Source organism: Callithrix jacchus, chromosome 5, assembly GCF_049354715.1.
Source record: "Callithrix jacchus isolate 240 chromosome 5, calJac240_pri, whole genome shotgun sequence".
Taxonomy (NCBI): Eukaryota; Metazoa; Chordata; class Mammalia; order Primates; family Cebidae; genus Callithrix; species Callithrix jacchus.
In genome coordinates this window covers 110,716,131-110,738,447 of record NC_133506.1, presented here as the reverse complement: position 1 = coordinate 110,738,447, position 22,317 = coordinate 110,716,131, and the positions used below count along the sequence as shown (strand labels likewise).

At 40.7% G+C, this 22,317-nt stretch overlaps 1 protein-coding gene and 1 long non-coding RNA gene across 2 annotated transcripts in view; one reads left to right on the top strand and one right to left on the bottom strand.

Moving 5' to 3' along the window:
• The window catches only part of LOC144582876 (uncharacterized), a 128,725-nt gene that overhangs the window by 9,243 nt on the left and 97,165 nt on the right, over positions 1 to 22,317 (top strand). The gene's annotated exons all lie outside the window — the stretch shown is intronic.
• On the bottom strand, positions 744 to 5,925 carry SMIM36 (small integral membrane protein 36). The gene is made up of 2 exons (XM_054256245.2): positions 5,363 to 5,925; positions 744 to 1,838 (listed from the first exon to the last, which is right to left on the bottom strand). The coding sequence occupies exon 1, from the start codon at positions 5,825 to 5,827 to the stop codon at positions 5,534 to 5,536; it is 294 nt and encodes a 97-aa protein (XP_054112220.1). The 5' UTR covers positions 5,828 to 5,925; the 3' UTR covers positions 744 to 1,838; positions 5,363 to 5,533.

Genomic DNA, 22,317 nt, shown 5'->3' with positions numbered 1-22,317 from the left:
ACTGGTAATGACACCATTTCTAAATAAGATCACATTCTGAGGTATGGTGGGTAAGGACTTCAACATATGAATTCTAGGGGGACAAAATTCAACCCATAACAGACACTACCTTTTCTTCCCAAATTTCTACAGCACATGGCAGCTGTCTAACCTTTCTTGCCCCTTCCCCTCAACACCCCCAATAAATGTGTCTAAACTGTCCTAAGCCATCTCTTGCCTCTAATTATTTTCACCTTATTTGCTGGTAGTGGCTTTCATTTATCACTATATTCCAGATACTTTATGTATGTGATTCTAAACCTCATTTATATTAACATTATATCTATTTTTTTATTAGAGATGGGGTCTTGCTATGCTGCCCAGGCTGGTCTCAAACTCCTGGGCTCAAGGTATATATCCATTTCTTAGTTGAGAAAAAAGGCTTAGGAAGTTAATTAATACACAAAAAGTTAAACAGTCTGGGCATAGTGGCTCACGCCTGTAATCAAAAAACTTTGGGAGGCCCAGGTGGGTGGATTACTTGAGGTCAGGAGTTCAAGGTCAGCCTGGCCAACATGGCAAAACCCTGTCTCTACTAAAAATCCAAAAAATAGCCGGTGTGGTGGCACGCACTTGTAATCCCAGTTAATGGAAAGGCTGAGACAGGAGAATCACTTGAACCTGGGAGGCAGAAGTTGCAGTGAACTGAAATCAGGCCACTGCACTCCAGCCTGGGTGACAGAGTGAGATTCCGTCTCAAAAAAAAAAAAAAAAAAAAGGAAGAAAGAAAGAAAACAAACGAAAAACACAAAATGCTAAATAGTGGATAGTGACAGAAGGGAAATTGAGTGAGGCTTTTCCAGTACAAAGTCCAGGCTTAGTCCAACTCTGTCCTGGTGTCTTCTGGAATATCAGGAGATGTTCTGGCCAAATCACATTAATTTATTTTTCCTCTGATGCGGCATCTTATTCAGAGGAGAAAATCTGAAAGGCCTTTGGATTAAACAGATGCTTATGGAGCAACTTATTAGGCATCAGTTCTAGCAAAGGAGAGAGATGGGGTTGGTGCGACAACCAGGGGTTTACTACTGCTCTTTAATAGCTGTGAAAAAACAGATAGTAGGAGGTGACACATCTAGAATTGAGTTCAAATCCTGCTTCTTACATGGATAAACTGCTTGGCCTTGTGCAAATTCGAACTGTCCTGTGAGCCTCCACTTCCTAATCTTTGAACTAATTTTAGATGTGACTATCTCATAGGGGAGGCTGAGGATTAAGTGATATCATGAATAAAAAGTATCTGGCATGTAGCGAATTCTTGATAAATCCCCATTTATCTCCCTCCCTTTCCTCGCCTTGGAACTGTTTGATTTGGGTCCTTCCCAAAGCTATCATCCAAATTAAGCCAAAATACTGCATTTGCTTTAATACAAATTGTGCATGCTAGGAGAATAATGAGTTAAAGTAAACTGGAAAAAGGGAGTCCTAAATCCATAAGGAAACAAAAATAAAGCAGTATTCGAATGTCAAAGGAACCTCTTGGTTCTAGCTGGCAAGCCGTTCCACCAGGTCTTAATAGCAAAATTTTAAAACATTAGGTAGAACCTTGAAGTTGTGCAACCTATAATTCCATTAAGAGATAAAGCTTTATTTAAAAATAAGATATAATTAATGAAGGTTTAAAATAACGTGCAAGTAAACAGACCATGCTGTAGAAAGGTAGGCAGTGGGGGCAAATAGGAGAAAGGGGATAATAGGACCTCAGTTCCTGTTTTTTTGTTCTTCTCTTTCTTTCTCTTAGCTTTGATGCCAAACACTCTTGGGAAGAAATCATAGTTTCTTCTGGGCGTATTTCCTTCCTGGTAAATTAAAAAAAAATTTGTTTTAGTGATAGGGCCTTGCTCTGTTACCCAGGCTGGAGAGTAGAGAGTAACGTGATGGTGGTTCACTGCAGCCTTAACCTCCTTGGCTCAAGCAATCCTGCCTCACCTTGCTAATAGCTGGGACTACAGGTGCCAGCCTCCACACTCAGCTAATTCTCTCATTTCTTGCAGAGATGGGCTCTTGCTATATTCCCCAGGCTGGTCTCAAACTCTTGGGCTCAAGTGATCCTCTTACCTCAGCTTCTCAAAGTGCTGAGATTACAGGCATGAGTCACTGCTCCTGGTCTATAAAATTCTTAGTTTTAGTTCTTAAAAGATTATAAGACTTCCTTTTATATTGAAAATATTGTTTTAAAAACTGAAAAGCTGATTCCTTCTTGAAGAACAAATTGAATGAATCAGAAATCAAATGAACCAGAGGCTTGGAATAACTCAATGCCCGCTATTCCAGCATTCACTTTAGAGTCTTTTTAGGTTTTTCCTTTTTTTCCTCTTGTCTTTCTCTTCTCTGACTTTATTTCTGTTCCTCTTATTTGTTGTTGTTGTTAGGATTGTTATTATTTGCTTTTTGTTCTCCTTCTCTTTCTTTCTCTTGGAATTTATTTTTCTGTCCTCTATTTCTGTTAATCTTTCCTCTTTAGTTCGCTCTAATATAGAATTCAAATGTAAGTGAAATATTTTTAAATGAATGTTTACTTCATAGTCTTTTAAAATTTTTGAAACTTTTATTTTAAAAGGAGTCCAAGAGAGAAGAATATTTTATATTCTTAACTTCAATATTAGATGCATTGAACATTTTCTATTTCTCTCTCTGGAAAAGCTAAATTCATCATCATTATTTTCATCACTTTCTTGTGGTGCTCTAATTTTTTTCTCCACATATATATTTTGTCTATTCAAATATTTCTTGAGTGTCTTCTGTGTGCCACTCATGTCTTTGTCTATATATAGTCAAAATATATATATACAAACGTATATGTCTCATTATATATATTCACTGATTATGTATATAATTATTATATATAATAATATATATTATATATAATTACATATCCACTGATTATATATAACATCAGTTAATATACATTATATATATAATCAGTGAATATATGCAAGAAATTCAATATATATATTGAATATATTATATATATTTTATGGGTGTATATATATATATATATATATATATAGAGAGAGAGAGAGAGATAACATATACAGAGTATATATAGTCCCATAAAATATATACATTCAATATATATATTCGATATATATAGTCCCACAAAATATATACATATTATATATGTATTTTCATGGGAATATATATATATATATATACATATTATATATATTTTTTCATGGGAATATATATATATATATGTACCTATGAACATGCCCTTTTCTTAATGTGAGCTTCAGCTGAACTAACCTTCTTTCTTTCCCTTTCATGGGACTGTAAGTATATAATATATAAAGGGAAGGTTCTTAGAAGCTGCCTGTGAATTTGTGGTGTTTCCTCATTCACTTTATATTTTCCTTATAAAAGTGAAGATGGCTTATTGCTCAAAAAGGAAACAAAGTTGCTGTGAAGGGTTTTCAATAGTTTTCAAATCACATATTTGAGAGAAAATATAATGTTCTGATAAAATAAGAACCAAATTCAATTAAAAATGAACATCAAAACCTGAAAACAAAGTAACTGGGATTATCTTCATGTTTGTTACAGATACTTAACAATCCAAAGGCAAAACAGTGCTCATTGTCAAAGCTGGCAGGGCAGGCTGGACAGGCCCTCCTCTTCAGTTTTCTACAGGAGAAACTGAAATTGAATTTCTCATGTTTTCTTTTCAAGTTAGACACCATCAGACTTTCACAATCAATGGACTCTGAATTTTTTTTTGCTTTCAAGCTTTGTTTTTGTTATTTCTTCTAAAAAACCTCTCCTGTCCTACCCTTCAAGTCTCCAACATACTTTGTTCTTCTGGAAAAATAACTACTTATCTTTTAAGACAAATCATCTTATCTTTGGTACCTGAGTCTATGATGAAATTAGCCATTCAACATTGCTCAAATATTTCTTGAGCATCTTCTGTGTGCCAGACACTCGTCTCTGAGGACTCCTGTATCCTATGTGGATTTCTAGCAGAGCATCTGCAAAGCTTTATCCTTCATTGCCTAAGTCATGCCTGACCCCTCTTCCTGCTGTTGGGCAGCAAAAATCAGAGGGTAGGGTCATGACATTCATTTCTCTTTATTTCCACACAGGTCCTGATGGAAAGAAGGGGTTTAGTAAATGTTGAAGTAAATACCTAAGTTTTTCTGAGCTTGGGGAAGGCAGGGTTAATAAAAATACACACAATGGAGATAATAATTAAAAAATTTTGGAAATAGACTAATGAACAGGGTAAGAAACATATAATTCAACATCAACAAAGAGACTGAAGGGAGAGCAACCAGTGTTCTGGGGACAGATGCACCAAGCTGTGGGACCTCAGGAATCTTCAATGAGTTTTCATTAACTTTGTATTGGATCAGGTCAGATTTGAGGATTGGAGATGAAATTTTTGATGAGGCACATGGAAGGAAATAATATCAGTGATCATCATCATAGCTAACCCTGTGTGGCAAGAACTGTCTCAAGTGTTTTTGCTGAATTAACTCATTTAAATAGCCCCAAAAAGTTAGAGGTCCAATCACTATCCCTGAGGAACGAAGAGGTGGCTGAACTTAACCATGGCCACACAATTAGCAAGTGGAAGAGGCAGGATTTAACCCAGGCTCCCAGGTTTGTTGTTTTAATTGTGTGTGTTCCTTATTCTACCTCAGAGTTGGTAATAGAATGTGAAGAGCTGGTATGTACAGAAATAATAATGTTCTGAAGTCTGAACAAATTCAGTGAGGTTGCCTGGACTGGGTGCAGTGGCTCACATCTGTAATCTCAGCATTTCGTGAGGCCAAGGCAGGAGGATTGCTTGAGGCTGGGAGTTCAATACCAGCCTGGGCAACAGAATGAAACCCCATCTCTCAACAACAACAACAAAAAGCAAACAAAAAAGAAGGCCAGGCATGTGTGGCATGCACCTATAGTCCCAGGTACATGGGAAGCTGAAGTGGGAGGGTTGCTTGAGTCCAGTTCAAGGCTGCAGTGAGCTATGATCACACTGCTGCACTCAAGTATGGGCAACAGAGCACCCTGTCTCTTAAAAACAAAACAAAACAAAACCAAAAACCAAAAAAGTGGTGGCCTTGAAAGGAAAAGATTTGCAAAGAATAGGCTAGACTGGAGTTAGTCTTATTCCTCGTCACACACACACACACACACACACACACACACACACACCCTATTGCGTTTTCTTCTTTTAACCCTTGCTCGAAAGTCAATCTCTCCTGTGAGTTGCAAGGACAGTAACATCAGAAATGTACCAGTCGCCAACTTCATTATACTATAGTGTTGCTGACATTTTGCATTTGGAGAATTTGATTAAAGACCACTTTGAGATTCTTACCTTAAACCATTGCTTTTTTCATAAAGAAGGTGACGAGAAAATAGCAAGTAAGACAGAGTCCTCACTTTCTTTACCATGCAGGACATGTGCTGAGAGAATTGGAGCCATGATAGGGAGCAGTTTGTCTCTACGGAAAGTCTAGGGTCTCTCCCCAGTGTCCCTTAGCCAGCCTCATACCATTGTGCTTTTCTTCCCTAGTGGAGTGGGATCCCCCAAAGGAAGGCCAGGCCCCTTTGGCCAGTGGGCCCCTGGGGCACTTGGCTGCATCACCAGCAGTCGGATGGAGGGCTGGGTCTCCAGAGTGGCCTCCGGCGCATACTCCTTACTGGGATCCTTGCCTCGGCAGTCATATAGGATGCAGGAGATGAGGAAGACCAGGAGCAAGATGATGTAGCTCGCAACTAGGATGATCAGGTTCAAGGTGACAGGGTCAATCTCCAAGTAGAATTCCATCACTTCTCCCATGGTGAAGAAGCAGGCCTAGAGAAAGGCAACTGGGGTCAGTTTGGGCATTGCAGAGAGCAGATCTTAGAGCATCGGAATAGCTACATTGGCTCTGGAGTAAAAATACATTAATCCCTACTGCTCCAGGAGACCTCGGGGATTAAAGCTGCTCGGTTTAATAACTTAAGCTTGCTGTTAATACCACAGCCACCAAAACACAGAAGCTGTGTCTCATCAGTTAACCTACACAGAGAGAGAAAGAGAGAGAGAGATGGCTCATGAGTTACTGGATCATGGTGTATAAGTAGAGCATTCATATAATTCAGCATCCACACAGTTTGGTGAGCAAAAGTAAGTGCTGTTAATAAGCATTCCAAGATGACAGCTAAAAACCTGGGTTGTCCTGGACAATTGTGTTGTCTTGGTATAAGGGATGTTTAGTACCATGTATGGAGTGATTTGCATGATCAGGTCAGTAGGCTTTGGAAGTAGATGTGATTCTTCAAGAAGAAGATACTAGTGCCTGATATGTTCACCTTTTCCTCATTTGTTGCTGCATTTCTCATTACTTAATTCAAAACTGCTTTTTGAGTCCTTACTCCCTGTGTTTCAGACACTTTACTAAGCAAAGCAGAAATGGCTGTGATGAGACAGAGAAGCAAGTAATCTAGCAAGAAAGATAGCCTTTAAACAGATAATTGCATAACTCACCATTTAAGAACAGTGGAAATAAGTTTATAAGGGAGATATATAGAGGGTAAGAGGAGAGTGTGTCCCAATGTGGGTCAAAGAAGCTGCAGAACTGACATTTAACCTATGATCTGAAGGATAAGTGGCATTTAGCTAAGCGAGAAGGGATAGGGATGAGTCTTCTAGCTGCAAAGAACTGTCTGTGAAGACCCGAGCAGAAAGGAGCCTGGGAAATGGCAAGCATGGGAACAAGGGCAGAGTGACAGAAGCATAAAGAGAATGGGGAGCAGGAGGCGGGAGAGGCAGGCAGGAGCTAGAAGGCACAGGCACTTGTGGCCATACTCAGAACTTTAGATTTGATCCTAGAGCAATGGGATGCCATTGAATGCTTTTGCGCAGGGGAATGACTATTGAATTTGCATTTTAAAGAGATCCCCTTAGCTGCCTCCTGGATCCAGAAAGACAAGTAAGTCGAGAGGAAGATCAGACATTGATCAGATTACAGTTATTCCTAGATGTATAAATCACTGTCCTGCCACAGTTGTAGCCCTTCCCCATAGCCCTGCATAGGGCTACCTCATGGGCATGTGCCCTGTGCAGCTGCACAACAGTCCATGCTCGGAAAGACCTCACACTTGGTTTAATGCTCTGCTGTTGCCATCTTGAAATTCTTGACTTTTTAACATATCTACTTTTGGGCAGATAGGGCATCAGTAGCTTTTTCTCCAATAGCTAATAGGACTTTTTGGATACTCCTAGTTAAAGGCCGAAGCTCCCAAAGGTCTGCTGGTTTCTTAGTGTTAAGCTTCAATGGGCTAGTGGCTTCCGGTCAGGCTCCTTTATGTCCAGTTTCCATGGCAACTGGAGGGTTTGAAGATGTAGTATGGGGTTCTTATGCATCTCGAGACCTTTTTCCAAATAATATCTTCCATGAGTCTATGGTCCTGGACTAACTTATGTAATTATACTCCAGAAGATGCATGGTTCTGAAACACCATAGATTTAGGGTCAGCCTGATTGGAATCTGTGGGGTCTCTCATCAATACAGATACCTGGATCAACCCTAGATCTATTGAGTTAGAATCTTTAGGGCTAGAGTCTGGGGATCTGAGTTAATAAAAATATTCATGGATAATTTTGATCTGCAACCAGGATGGAGAATCATGGCTAGAAAAGTAGAAAAAAAGGATGTGAAGAAAATGGGCCAATATGTGGTCACCAGGGCATTGGTGATCTGTGAAGAGCTATTCCAGGGGGCATTGAAAATAGAATTCAACAGTGTCCAAGGTTTGAGTCCAATAGATTCAGAGAATTAATTTTGTGCTTGCAAGGACATAGCTTTTTCTTCCTGGAGGCAGATCTACAGGAAAAGTCCATTTATAATTGGAAAGTTTCTTGGTAAGCACAGAATCACACAGCAAGTAGAGTTGTCTGTTGCATCTGTAAGTCACGTGCAGTGCACCAGACAGAAGCGAGGCTTTAAAAGGCATTATGTACCAGATGCCTACTTTCTTTTGCCCACTCAGGACTCTAGATTCGTGACTTCTATAGTAAACTGAGTCTGGATAGCCCAGGTACCTCCATGTGACAATATTTAGGGGAGTTATTTGGTGACTTTAAATAGATGACACAAGGATTGGTTAAAATTGACTCTGAAATGAGAACTACACAAAGTTTTGTCCACATTAATTTAAACTGAAATATATGCAACAGATCTGCTCTATTGAGTGGAGTTTTCATATCAAGTCTGGGTTTCTCTGTGTAATCGTGATAATCCTTAATCATGGTGTGTGATCAGGTCTGGCCTCTCTTCTTAGATTGCCCCCATTCTGCTGATACCCATGATGTTCCAGAATGTTTTGTTCAAGGCTTTGGTTTCAGTATCTTATTACTGTTTGCAGACTGTTTTTTGTTTTTCTTTCCATTAGTGCTCAACCTTCATTTGAAGTCTAGTCTCATGAAGGCTTGGCTTCCTTGCAATGTCTTCGGTGAAATGCTGGCTGCTTGTTTTACTTAATTAACCTGGTTAGCTCCTCTATTCTTGTCTGGGCTAACCTCACCCACCTTTCTTTTGCTGTCTTTAAGTAACTTTCCTCTTGTGCCATCTAGTGGCCAAAGCAGGGGCTGCGAAATAAAGAAAACTTGGCAATAGGCACACGGGGACTAATCAGCTGTTACGAATCAGCATGACGGGGTGACATAGGTGAAAACAGTAATGAGCTGCATGTCAGTAGAACACGTGGAGGTAGTCTGGACATACTCATTCCTTCGTTTATCAAAAATGTGAATTGTGCACTTACCATATGCTAGCAAGGTACTAAGCCCTTTGGAGCTTGATTATGTGATAAATACTGAAACCACACTGTACAACCAATGCAGAGCTCAGAGGGAAAAAGGAATTCTCAACCCCATTTTTTAAAATGAGAAAATTGAGGGCCGGGCGCGGTGGCTCAAGCCTGTAGTCCCAGCACTTTGGGAGGCCGAGGCGGGTGGATCACGAGGTCGAGAGATCGAGACCAACCTGGTCAACATGGTGAAACCCCGTCTCTACTAAAATGCAAAAAATTAGCTGGGCATGGTGGCGCGTGCCTGTAATCCCAGCTACTCCGGAGGCTGAGGCAGGAGAATTGCCTGAACCCAGGAGGCGGAGGTTGCGGTGAGCCGAGATCGCGCCATTGCACTCCAGCCTGGGTAACAAAAGCGAAACTCCGTCTCAAAAAAAAAAAAAAAAAAAAAAAATGAGAAAATTGAAGCTTAAAGAGACAGTAGAATTCTAATGAGCTTATTCTCATTCCCTTTCTCCCTCTCCCCCTTCCATCTCTCTTTTCTACTGCATAAAATATAAATAAAACATCTACAGGAATACCTTATTCTATAGAGCATTCAAAACTCATTGGCTAGCTATTCCATGGGTATTCAATTATTTACATATTTATTTGCAGTGTAGTCCATTTTGATGGCTGACCTGGAATATTACTTAATAATACCAGATAAATATGTGTTCCCTATAAATGCATTTTTAAGTAAGCAGAATTTATCACCTTAAACATAAACATATTTTTGTTTAACAACTATTCTGGATGAAAATTTATCTCTGGTATTTCAGAGTGCCTTGCTTCCTTGATAAAATACAGTATCCCAACAGTTTTAGAAGTGTTACGTTTTAACAACTTCAGAGGTAAAAATGTTATGAACTTAAATTATAAAAATCATTGGGGCTTTCATTATTTCACAGTTTGAGGACATTCAGGCACAGGGAAGTGACTTTCTTAGGTCCAAACAGATAGTAAATGACAGAAACAAGACATTAAGGCAATGTGTTTGAATTCTAGTCTAGTTTTTTTTTTGTTTTTTTTGCACTGGAATTATTGACTATATAGGTGAAAAACAAAAGAGGGAAAGATGCTGTGGATTCTGGAAAAGTGAGAAGGGGAATGATGAATGAAACCAAATGCTAGCCGTCTATATTTTCAAAAGTCCACTTAACCTTTAAATTTGTGCTAAGAGGACATAACCTGATTTTCAACCTACCACCCTTCTCAGCTTCCTACTTATAATCGGGTGGATGGCTCACCTGGAGCCTCTGAAGAAATACTGCCACATTTTGTCACAATTTCAAAGTCTTTCCTTACATCTGTACTGGGTTGAATAATGTCTCCCCTCAAATTCACCAACCTGGAATCTCAGAATGTGGCCTTATTTGGAAATAGGGTCTTGGCAGATATGATTAATTAAGGGCAAGATTTTACTGGAGAAGGGTGGGCCCTGAGTTCAATGACTGGTGTCCTTATAAGCAGACTGTGTGAGGGCACGGAGGCACACAGAGAGGAGATTCTCTGGAAAGATAGAGAGAGATCGGAGGGAAGCATCTTGCAAGCTGTGGAATGCCAAGGACTGTGGGTCACCACCAGAAACTGGAAGACGAGCCTGGGACAGACTCTCCCTCAGAGCCTCCAGAAGTAACTACCTCTGCTGACACCTTGATTCCAGACTTCCAGCTTCCACAAGTGTGAGAGAATACGTTCCATGATTTTAAGTCATCCATTTTGTGGCGTTTTGATACAGTAATCCTAGGAAACTAACATATCACCTATCTAATGTGTGGATAAAACCAGATGTGGCGTGGAGCAAACCATGCGGTGTACTAAGCTCTTTCAGATCCTCTTCTATTTGATTTTGGCACTTGCCCTTTACAGACCTGAGCTTGCTTCCTGGCTCTTTCTTCTCAGGTATGGCTCCATGAAGAAAATGCATGAGACGAATGAAAATTACTGTATGTAAAATTTACTTCTATAAAAAATAAAGACCTTCAGTTTAAAATAGCACTTGGCTGGAAGCCCCCGATGTAGCCTTTTATATCTTCCCAGTAAAATTCCTCAGAAGACACAGAAAAAAAAAAAATAAAAACCTACAAAACAATGAAAAACAATGTAGCAGGGGATAATATTTTTAAGATGCTGTGGTGTTACTTCTCCCTCATTCCAAGACTTATTTGAACGAATTTCTCTTCTCCTTCATCATTCCAAGATTTCTAAGGGTACTGACTCTCAGGAGAGATACAGCCTGTAAGAGTCAAGTTCATCCTTCTTGAGCTTCTTTGTAGAATTCTGTACACTTATACCAAAGTCCGTAGACTTTGAACCAGGCATTGTGGGGAAGGCAAACATCATTTTTAGAATTATAAAATATTGGATTTGTGTATCAAGAGGCAAAAAAATAAAGTTTATATAACAGGCCAAAATATAGGAAAGAGAAAGTGAGAAACGTGAACAGTCTTTTTTTTTTGAGACAGAGTCTTGCTCTGTCACCCACGCTGGAGTGCAATGGCAAGATCTTGGCTCACTGCAACCTCCACCTCCCGGGTTTGAGAAATTCTCCAGCCTCAGACTCCCAAGTAGCTGGGATTACAGGTGCCTGCCACCATGCCCAGCTAATTTTTTGTATTTTTCGTAGAGATGGGGTTTCACCATTTTGGCCAGGCTAGTCTTGAACTCCTGACTTCAGGTGATCTGCCCATGTTGGCCTCCCAAAGTGCTGGGATTATAGGCATGAGTCACTGTGCCTGGCCAGTCTTCCTATTCTTAAGGAAGATTTGAAAAAGGAATTCCAAGGGGAGGCGACAAGAGCTTAGATGTTAGTGTAGCCCTAAGAAGATTCTTCTCTCCAACATTCCCCATACCATCTCTTAGGAGAAAGACTATAGAATCACCTAGATGAGCACTCCAAGGCAGAAAGCCAGGGCTTTGATTACATAGCATATCCTTGGAAGACTGCCAAGTTCCTTAAGCAGTCTCATGCCCTATTTAACACTGAGTAGCAATATGCTGGAATAGCAGAGAACAATGTCTGAGAAAGGTAGCTACCTAAACAAACCAGGGCTACCTTACTACTGAAGGCATAGGAAGATGCTGCAGGAAAAACAATGAAGAGTTTATAAGACTCTGAAATAGGATTGAGATGCAAAAGGTGAGAGATGGGTCTTGCATGGTGGCTCACGCCTATAATCCCAGCACTTCGGGAGGCCAACGCAGGTGGATCACCTGAGGTCAGGAGTTCGAGACCAGCCTGGCCAACATGGTGAAACTCCATCTCTACTAAAAATACAAAAATTATCCACGCATAGTGGTACGCGCCTGTAGTCCCAGCTGAGGGAGTCCCAGCTCAGGAGGCTGAGGCAGGAGAATCACCTGAACCTGGGAGGTGGAGGTTGCAGTGAGCCAAAATCACGTTATTGTACTCCAGCCTCAGCGACAAAGTGAGACTCTGTCTCAAAAACAACACCAACAACAAATTGAGAGATGCCTGATTGAAAAGACTCCATGGTTCTCATTACCAAGGCCACAGAGTGAACAACTTGGGTGTATGGAGGTATCATTTAGTGATGTGGATGACTGAGGGAACATAAATTTGGGAAGTGAATCAAGAGTTATCCTTAAAGTTAAATATGAGATGCTGAGAAGACAGCTGGATATTCGAGTTCAGATCTTGGTGGAAAAGTCAGTGTTGCAAATATAGATTTTGGAGTTATCAATATATAGGTAGTATTTACAGTCATGGAACTGAATGAGATGACATTAAGAGAAGATGCACATTGGGAAGAGAAGAGGGATAAAGACAGGGCCTAGGGTATCCCAACATCTACGTGTTAAACAGGGAAGAAGAAATCAACAAATAATAAAGAGAAGTGAACAGAGAGATAAGAGGGAAACCGGAAGAACATAGTGCCATGGAAATCCAGGGAGGAGTGTGTGTCTTAGTCCATTTTGAGCTGCTATAACAGAATGCTTGAGACTGGGTAACTTTTCTCGCAGTTCCGGAAAATGGGAAGTCCAAGACTGAGGGGCCGGCATCTGGTGAGAACCATGTCGCTGTGTCATCCCATGGTAGAAGGTGGAAGGGCAAGAGAGAGCATGAGAGCAGAGCGAGCAAGGTCAAGAGGGCTGAATTCGTTCTTTCATCAAGAGTCTACTCGCTTGATAACTAACCCATTCCCACAATAAAAGCATTAATCCATTCATAAAGACAGAGCCCTCATGGCCAAATTCCCTCTTAAATGTTCCACTTCTTGACACTGTTGAATTGGGGATTAAGTTACCAACACATAAACTTTGGGGGACACTATTCAAACTGTAGCACAGGGTTCAACAAAGGAAGTGACCAGCTAGGTTGAAAGCTGCTGATCAAGTCACATGAGAATAGACGGTTGACTGTTAGTTTTGAGATTTTGTTAAAAACAGAAGGATGTTTTTATAGAGAGGGTGGGATGAGAAAGAAAACCCCTAAAAATAGGTGGAGAAAAGAAGATAAAAAAGTAGACCATGAGTAAAAATAATTTTGAGGAGTTTGGTTGTGAAATATTGAAGAGAAATGAGAAATAGCTGGAAAGCAATATGGCAGTGAAACAAAGTTGTTTTGTGTTTGTTCTAGATGAGTAATATTAAAGCATCTTGTAAGCCCATGGATTGTGAGTTGTGAAAGGGCAATTGACGATATAAGATGGAAAAGAAAAAGTTGTATGAGAGAGAAAAAGATAATATGAGAGAGAAAAGAATAATATTAGAGTGAAAAGGAAAATTTCCTTGAACAGAGATGAAATCCAGAGGAAACATGGAAAGATGGGTCCCAACTCGAGGTAGGGACAATGCTTCCACTTGTCAAGAGAGAGGAAAAATAAGTAGGTTTAGAATAGCTTTGGTGGTGAGAGCATGAGGTTTGTTTCATCTGGTATTTGAGTTTTGTTTTCTGTTTTGTTTTGTTTTTTCCTCACCCAGGAATGAGCTAAGATCATTAGCAGATTTTGAGTGGGGGAAATGTACTGTGTATTTTAAAAGAGGAGAACTTTTGAAATAGTTATTTTGGCAAAAAAGAAGACAAATATCCCAGAGAAGGAGGGTAGGCGTGCTGGGCAGTGCTGAATTCCCCTTTGACATGGGCTGTCATGAATTTAAAGTGAAATACTAGTTCAAGGTAGGCAGATAGTTTGGTCAAGCAGACTGGAGGTTAGTCAGTGAACAAAATAGAAGGTTGGGGCACGAGGGTGTTAGGAAGGAAATAGTTCTGATACTACACAAAAACCCGTACATTGGGTGAGAAGGGATATGAGGGCATGTGGTGTGGGGGTGGAATGTGGCAGGAAATTGTGATAAATGGTGGGGTAAGTGCAATGGTGGTCCCTGTGTGTTCAAAAGAGAGTTGGAGCCCAGAAGGAGAGTCCTCCCACGGGGAGGACTGGCAGTGGTGTTTCAAGAGCGGGTATGAGTGGAATTGAGATTCTGAAATTATTCGCAATGACAAGATGTAGGGAAGATCATGAGAGCGTATAGCAGAAAGGCAGGGAAAGGGCATATCTTTGGATTTGAGACAATAAAAAGCCTGCAGGGGGTGGAGGATTGCTGAAATTGGAAGGACAAAAGTGTAAGAGGGGAGAGAATGAGGTGAGCTGAGTGTTCAAGTCCTTGGTAAGAGAATGGTGGTCAGGAGGTTGCTAGATGATTGTGAGAAAAAGAGGCGTGTGGCGAGTGAAGTCTGGCAACATGTATGTGGTGTGCCTTCACTAATGTACGCACACCACAACAACCCAGGATTTTGATGGAGAAAGACGAAAAAGTGTTTAGGAGCAGCTGTTCAGGGTTGTACATCACCTACTTACACTGTAGGTTCTGAAGTATGTGGTTATATTAATTTTTGTGGTTGCTCTAACAAACTTCGTGGCTTAAAAGAACAGCAATTTATTCTCTCATGATTCCAGAGGCCAGGAGTCTGAAATCAGTGCGACTGGGGCAAAAACAAGGTGCTGGTGAGACTGTACTTCCTTCAGGGGATCAAGAGATTTTCCGTTCCTTGCTGTTTTTGCCTTCTGATGGCTACTGGTATTGTGGCTCCAATCTTCACAGCCAACATCTTCAAATCTCTCTCTGTTCTGTCCTCATATTGCCTTCTCCTCTGTGTGTGTGAAATCACCGTTTGTTTCCCTGTTGTAAGGATACATGTGATGGCATTTTGAGCCCCCCAAGAAAATCTAATAGAATCTCCTCATCTCAAGATCACATCTGCAAAATCTGCTATATAAGTAACATTCACGGGTTCTAGGAGATAGGATGTAGATGTTTTTCTTCCATTTCCCATGCAGTAGGCTGAAAGATGGGAAGGCCATTTTTTCAGCCTACTGCATGGGATATGGAAGAAAAATCAGCTTCCATTTGATATGGCTGGTGCAGGAGCAGTGTCCTCAGGGATGGTCAGTTTTCAATAAAGGTAATTCTAGTCTGTTAGTTCTCCCTTATTGGATGAGGGGACTACTTTCCAAGACCACCAGTGGCTGCCTGAAAATGTGGATAATACACTTGTATGTTTTATCACCAATTTCTTTTTTATCCTTCACAATTTCCTGGATAGAAAATTCATTCTAAGCATAAATTTTAGTGACCTGGAGCATACAACTTTTTTTCTTATTGAATAGAGAACTTTCACACTTTCACTTAAAGGAAGCACTTTACGCTTCTGTTTGGCATATGCAAATTGCCAGCATTACTACTCTTGCACTTTGGGGCTATTATTCAGTAAAATAAGGGTAACTTGAACACAAGCACAGTGATAAAGCAACAGTCTGTCTGAAAACTGAGTTGGTCACTGAGTGACTAATGGGCAGGCAGCATGTACAGCGTGGATACAGTGGACAAAGGGATAATTCAGGTCCCAGGTGGGATGGAGTGGGACAGTGTGAGATTGCATCAGATTGATCAGAGCAGCACACAATTGAAAACTTATGAATAGTTTGTTTCTGGAATTTTCCACTCAATATTTTCAGACTGTGGTTGGTAATGGTTCACTGAAGCTGTGGAAAGTGAGAACCAAACTCCATCTCAAAAAAAAATTATCTTGAGCTAGCATCTCAGAATGCATGATAGAAAATCAAGGAAGAAAAAGATGAGTAGAACGAGGCTAACTTCTTTATCTTAAACAAGAAAAACAAAAATGACACCAATTCGTCTTAACTTCAGCAATTAGAGAGAAGAGTTTTGTAGTTTGCTTTTGCAAGTATTGACAAGAACCCTTACAAAAAATAATTGTACCATGCTAGCTACCCTGTTTTAGGGATAACAAATGTGATCACTTCCCTGGTCTGCTTTCCTTTCTGCTGCTCTTGTTCCCTTTTCTGGTTAGAAATGTTTCGCACCCAGGGTGACATTCTGTATTTCCTTATCTGAATATCATACCATCTGGAGGCATTCTGCATTCCTTTTGGCTTTGGACTTTTTATAACCTGTGATTAGGGTATAGATGAATAAAGATGTCTACTTTATCTTTCTCTAGTTTCCTATGTAGGATTTATATAATGTTAATGTTCATTTATTTGATGTGTAGATTGGACTTGGGAGGACATGCATAGATTTTAGATGTATACTTGGCTCCAAGATGTAGAGAATGCTCAGATGCAACTGAAACTTTGACAGTGTTAATTGTCAGGATGCCGAAAGCAACCCAGAGAGGGAGGTATGAGCACCATATGGGATAGCAGAAAAACTTGGGGCTCTACATTTAAAATATATTGGGAATGCACACTTCTCTTACCATCTTCACTGCTTTGACTTTTTTTTGCCAACCCCCTGTTACGTCCTGACTTGTCTACTGCAACAAGCATACCTGCTTAGATTTCCCCACTGCCCCTCACCTAGTCTATTTTCAACATGACAACCCAAGCTAGCCTTTTAACACACGTCAAGCCATGTTAATCCTTTGCTCAAAACCTTCTAATGACTCCCCACTTCACTGCATCAAAAGTTAGCATTCTTACAAGGGCAGTAAGGCACTGCAGTGGCTGCCTAACCTACCTCTGTCCTCTCATTTCCAAGTACTTTCTCCCCCACCTGTCCTACTCCAGTCTGGTGTTTTTCTGATACTCCAAACCACTCCCATTTCAGGATTGTAATACTTGCTGTTCTGTCTACATGAGATGTTCTTTCTCCAATTATCTGCATAGCTGGTTCTCTGCTTCCTTCAGGTCATTGCTCAAATATGACTTCTATGGCTTTCCATGACCACCCCTTATAAAAGAAAATCCCTCCTGTATTAGTGTGTTTTCACACTGCTGGTAAAGACACATCTGAGACTGGGTAACTTATAAAGGAAAGAGGTTTAATGGACTCACAGTTCCACATGGCTGGGGAGGCCTGTCAATCATGGCAGAAGGAGAATGGGGAGCAATGCCACGTCTTACATAGTGGCAGGCAAGAGAGTTTGTGTAGGGGAGCTCCCATTTATAAAACCATAAGATCTCATGAGACTTATTCACTACCATGAAAACAGTATGGCGCAAACTGCCCCTGTGATTCAATGATCTCCACCTGGCCCCACCCTTCACATGTGGGGATTATTACAATTCAAGGTAAGATTTGGGTGGGGACATGGCCAAGCCATATCACCTCCCTCCCCAGGCCACTTCTTTCTCCTTTATTCTGCTTGATTATTTTCTACAGCACTCATCCCCATCTGACATACTCTTAGTGTTGCCACGTATTTTGTTTGTGGTACGACTCTCCCCACTAGAAAGTAAGTTCCATGAGGGCAGGGAGTTTGTTTTATTCATTGTATCCCTGTACAGTGGCCCAGAGCATGGCAGGCATATTGTAAGCATTGAATGTGTATTTGGAGAATGAATGGATAAATAAGCCATTCACAATATATCTCTTCCAATATTAGGAGATAATGGTGATAAAAAATAGATTTGACAGGGGATTAACTAAATATTATCACAGGAAAGAGGTCTTAGTCTAGTGCTCTGGGCTGGATTGTGCCATCCTGAATTCACATGTTGAATCCTTAACCCCTAGTACCTCAGAATGTGACTGTATTTGGAGATAGGGCCTTTTAAGAGGCGATTAAGTTTACACGAGGCCATTAGGGTGTCCTTTGAAGAAGAGGAAATCAGACCAGGCTGGGAGACAGCGGGGATGTGCATGTGGGGCAAGAAGACCATGTGGGGACACAGCAAGAAAGCAGCAGCAGACAAGCCAAGGAGAGAGGCCTCAGAAGAAACCAACCCTGAAGACATCTTGATCTTGGACTTTTCAGAGCTTCCAGAACTGTGAGGAAATAGGTTTCTGCTGTTTAGACCACCGAATATCAGTATTTGATTATGGCAGCCTTGGCCGACTAATACGTTGAGCTTCAGGGAAAAGTAATATTTTGAGTGGGGCTTTCAAATTGCCTAGCTTTATTTATAGGAAGCCAAATGGAAAACATAAGCTCATTAAAACTTTCTTTTTTCAGACAAGTTTTTTCAAGTTTTGAGGAAAACATATTAATATCTAATCTCCAAATAAAGTTTTAATTTTTTCTTTTTTTTTGAACTTTTATTTTAGGTTCAGGGGTACATGTGCAGGCTTTTTACATAGGTAAACTCATGTTACAGGGGTTTGTTGTACAGATTATTTTGTCACCCAGGTACTAACACTAGTACCTAATAGTTGTTTTTCTCTGATCTTCTCCCTCCTCCCACCCTCCACCCTCAAGTAGGCTTTAGTGTCTGTTGTTGCCCTTTGTGTCCATAAATTCTCATCATTCAGTGCCCACTTATAACTGAGAACATGCAATATTGGTGTTCTGTTCCTGCATTAGTTTGTTAAGGATATTGACCTCCAGCCCCATCCATGTTCCTGCAAAGGATATGATCTCATTCTTTTTTAGCCCTATGCAGTATTCTGTGGTGTGTATGTACCACATTTTCTTTATGGAATCTGGCATTGATGGACATTTAGGGTGATTCCATGTTTTTGCTATTTTGAATAATGCTGCAATGATTATACACATGCATGTGTCTTTATGGTAGAATGATTTTTATTCCTTTCGTTATATACCCAGTAATGAGATTGCTGGGTTGAATGGTATTTCTGTTTTTAGCTCTTTGTGGAATCACCACACTGCTTTCCATAATAGGTGAACTAATTTACACTCCCACCAACAGTGTATAAGCATTCCTTTTTCTCTGCAACCTGGCCAGCATCTGTTATTTTTCGACTTTAATATAGTAGCCATTCTAACTGGTGTGGGATGGTATTTCATTGTGGTTTTGACTTACATTTCTCTAGCTCACTAAAAGTTTCTAAGGGTCCAATGATTTGAGGAAGTCCATTATTACTAAGAGAAAATGGTGTTCTGTTACTAGTAACACTTGAATAAAGCTGGAGGAAAAGGTGCCCTATTACTAGTAGCAATTGTATAAAGTTAGGATTGACTTCAGTCCTAAGAGGCAGACTAACATTACATTGTCATCATCGCAATTAACATGCCCTGAGAGTTTACCATGTGCTAGGTTCTCTTCTAATTGCTTTACACGCACTGAGCCATCTAATCCTCCCAGCAACTCTATGGAAGTTTACTGCCCCACTTTACAGATGAGAACACTGAGGCACAGAGAAGTTGAGGAAGTTGCCCAAGGTCGTATGTTTTTATGTAGCAGAGCCATGGCTGGCATCTAGGCAGTGGTGCTGGAGCCTGCACTTGTAACTTCTAGACTGTACCTCCTTTTATAACTGTTCCCCTGTCTACAGAAGGCTTTTTTCCCTTCACATTTAGATGTGCTACTTCTTAGCTCAGCCTTCTGTTAGCACCAACCTACTTTTCAGCTTTGTTTTTCATTACTCACTTATGTTTAGAAAAACTGCATCATCCCTTGTCTTTCCGCTTTTGCTTAACTCTCCTTCCCATTACCGTGCCTCATTGATTGATTAATTGATTGATTGCTGTTCTGGTTTCTTCTGCCTTCTTTGTTCATCCTTACCTAAAATCCACTCTTCGATACCAAGTTCAAATCCTACCTTCCCCATAGAACTTTACATTACTCTTCTCCTCTGAAAATTTCATTGTATGCACAACTAATATAGAATTCATAATGTACTTCCCTATTAAAATTCTTTTGATGACTCAATATTCTATACGAATCTTCCTAAAACTTAACTTTTCACCAGTTTTGTGTTTTGTCTTCAAAATAGATTTGATTCACTGAGGATTGGGATAAAATATCTACTATATATGATACTTTGAACATAGTGAAAGTGAAATCGAAATTTATTTTTTTATTTAAGACAGGGTTTTACTCTGTCACCCAGGCTGGAGTGCAGTGGCGTGATCTCAGCTCACTGCAACCTCTGCCTCCTGGGCTCAAGCGATTCTCCAACCTCAGCCTCCTGAGTAGATGGGATTACAGGCATGTACCACCATGTCTGGCTAATTTTTGTATTTTTAGTAGAGGCAAGGTTTCACCATGTTGGCTAGACCGGTTTCAAACTCCTGAGTTCAAGAGATCTGCCTGCTTTGACCCCCCAAAGTGCTGGAATCACAGGCATGAGCCACCACACCAAATACAGAGGTGCAATTGATTTGTTTTCATTTGGGAAAACAAATAAACAAAAACAAAAAACAGTGGAGACAGAGGAAGGAAATAAATGTGGCCAACAAGGCCATTCTGAATCCATTAAATACGTTAGCTCCTTTAATCTTTCCAACGTTTCTGCAAGAGAAATACTATTATTATTATTATTTGAGATGGAGTCTCACTCTGTCCTCCAGGCTGAAGTGCAATGATGAGATCTTGGCTCACTGCAACCTCCCCCTCCCGGATTCAAGTGATCCTCTCACCTCAGCCCTCCAAGTACCTGGGATTACAGGCGTGAGCCGCCACATTAGGATATTATTTTTATATTTTTATTAGAGACAATGTTTCACCATGTTGGCTAGGCTGGTCTTGAACTCCTGAGCTCAGGTGATCTACCTGTCTTGGCGTCCAAAAGTGCTGGGATTACAGTAGCTCACACCTGTAATAACAGAAATAGTAGAAATACTATTTATACTTTTCCTACTATTTAGTGAAACTATTTAGCACAAATAATAATAGTAGATATACCATTATTATCCCCGTTTTATAGATGAGGGGAAATGAAGCCTAGAGAAACTATGCAGTTTGTCCACAATAACACAAGGCAGGCAGCTGCAGTGTGCCTTCTCGCCAGCAGAGGGCATTAAGAGACCACGACCAGATGTAAGTCTAAGATTTATGGTCCAATTTTCCTTCCCATCAGGAGCAGGAAATGGACAATAACGGCTTTTGGATGACCATGGAGTTTTCTCATTTTCCACTTCTTTATATCGCCAGTGACATTCTTTGGGCAACAACTGAAAAATAAGCTAATTTTTTCCCACATGACCACACACAGTTTGCCTGTGGCTCCTTTCTCTCCTCCCTACACTTAGTCTCCTTCCCCACTTCCAGGAACTGGAATGCATTTGCTGGAAGTATCTGTGGGGAATTTCCAAATCCCAGGATACCACCAAGCCTCTGGGCTCAACGGTGGCTCTACTCTCCTCTGCTGTTGGCCCACAGCACTCTTAAAGATCATTTTGTTATTGCAAGCCTGAAAAACGAAATCACTTCGGAAGAAGATATCCTTCCAATTCCACAATGCACTCAAAAAGTGTCTTTTGAGGCCGGGCGCAGTGGCTCAAACCTGTAATCCCAGCACTTCGGGAGGCCGAGGCAGGTGGATCACGAGGTCAAGAGATCGAGACCATCCTGGTCAACATGGTGAAACCCCATCTCTACTAAAAATACAAAAAATCAGCTGGGCATGGTGGCATGCGCCTGTAATCCCAGCTACGCGGGAGGCTGAGGCGGGAGAATTGCCTGAACCCAGGAGGCGGATGTTGCGGTGAGCCGAGATCGCGCCATTGCACTCCAGCCTGGGTAACGAGAGCAAAACTCCGTCTCAAAAAAAAAAAAAAAAAAAAGTGTCTTTTGGATGATCTTTTGTTTGACAGATTTGTAGTTTAAAATGGTGGTGGGGTGTTTTGTAGGAAACAGAATGTGATTCTGCTGTATATACTCATGTTATTGACCATCTTCAAAAAGGACTTTTACTGCTAGAATGTGAGAAAAAGAGAAAGAAAAAGTTATTTGGACCAATTATCTCTGGCTGCCATGGAACGTTCAGAGATGAAACAGCCAGAAACGGTATTTATCTCCTGGTGGGGATTCTCTGGTTTCTCCAGAGTCCTTAACTTCTGAGAATATGGACTAAGTACCAAGAATTTTAAATTTAGCCAAGATCCCGTGAGTCGTAGCTTCTAGAAGTCAGAGTACATCAGAGAAAGGAGCGACTAAGATCATTTGGCACAATCCGCTGATTTTACCAACAGGTCACAAGGACTGTGGGATCCAGTTTTTCTCAGTGTAAGGCTCTTTCCCTCACGTCTACTCTTATTGTCAACTGAAGTGACCTGTCTGGGAAATTGTGTTTTCTTTACAGATTTGCATGAGGGTGACACCA

Bases quoted from the DNA above. Each gene is read 5' to 3' on its own strand.
- SMIM36 (XM_054256245.2), bottom strand. From the start codon at position 5,827: ATGGGAGAAGTGATGGAATTCTACTTGGAGATTGACCCTGTCACCTTG.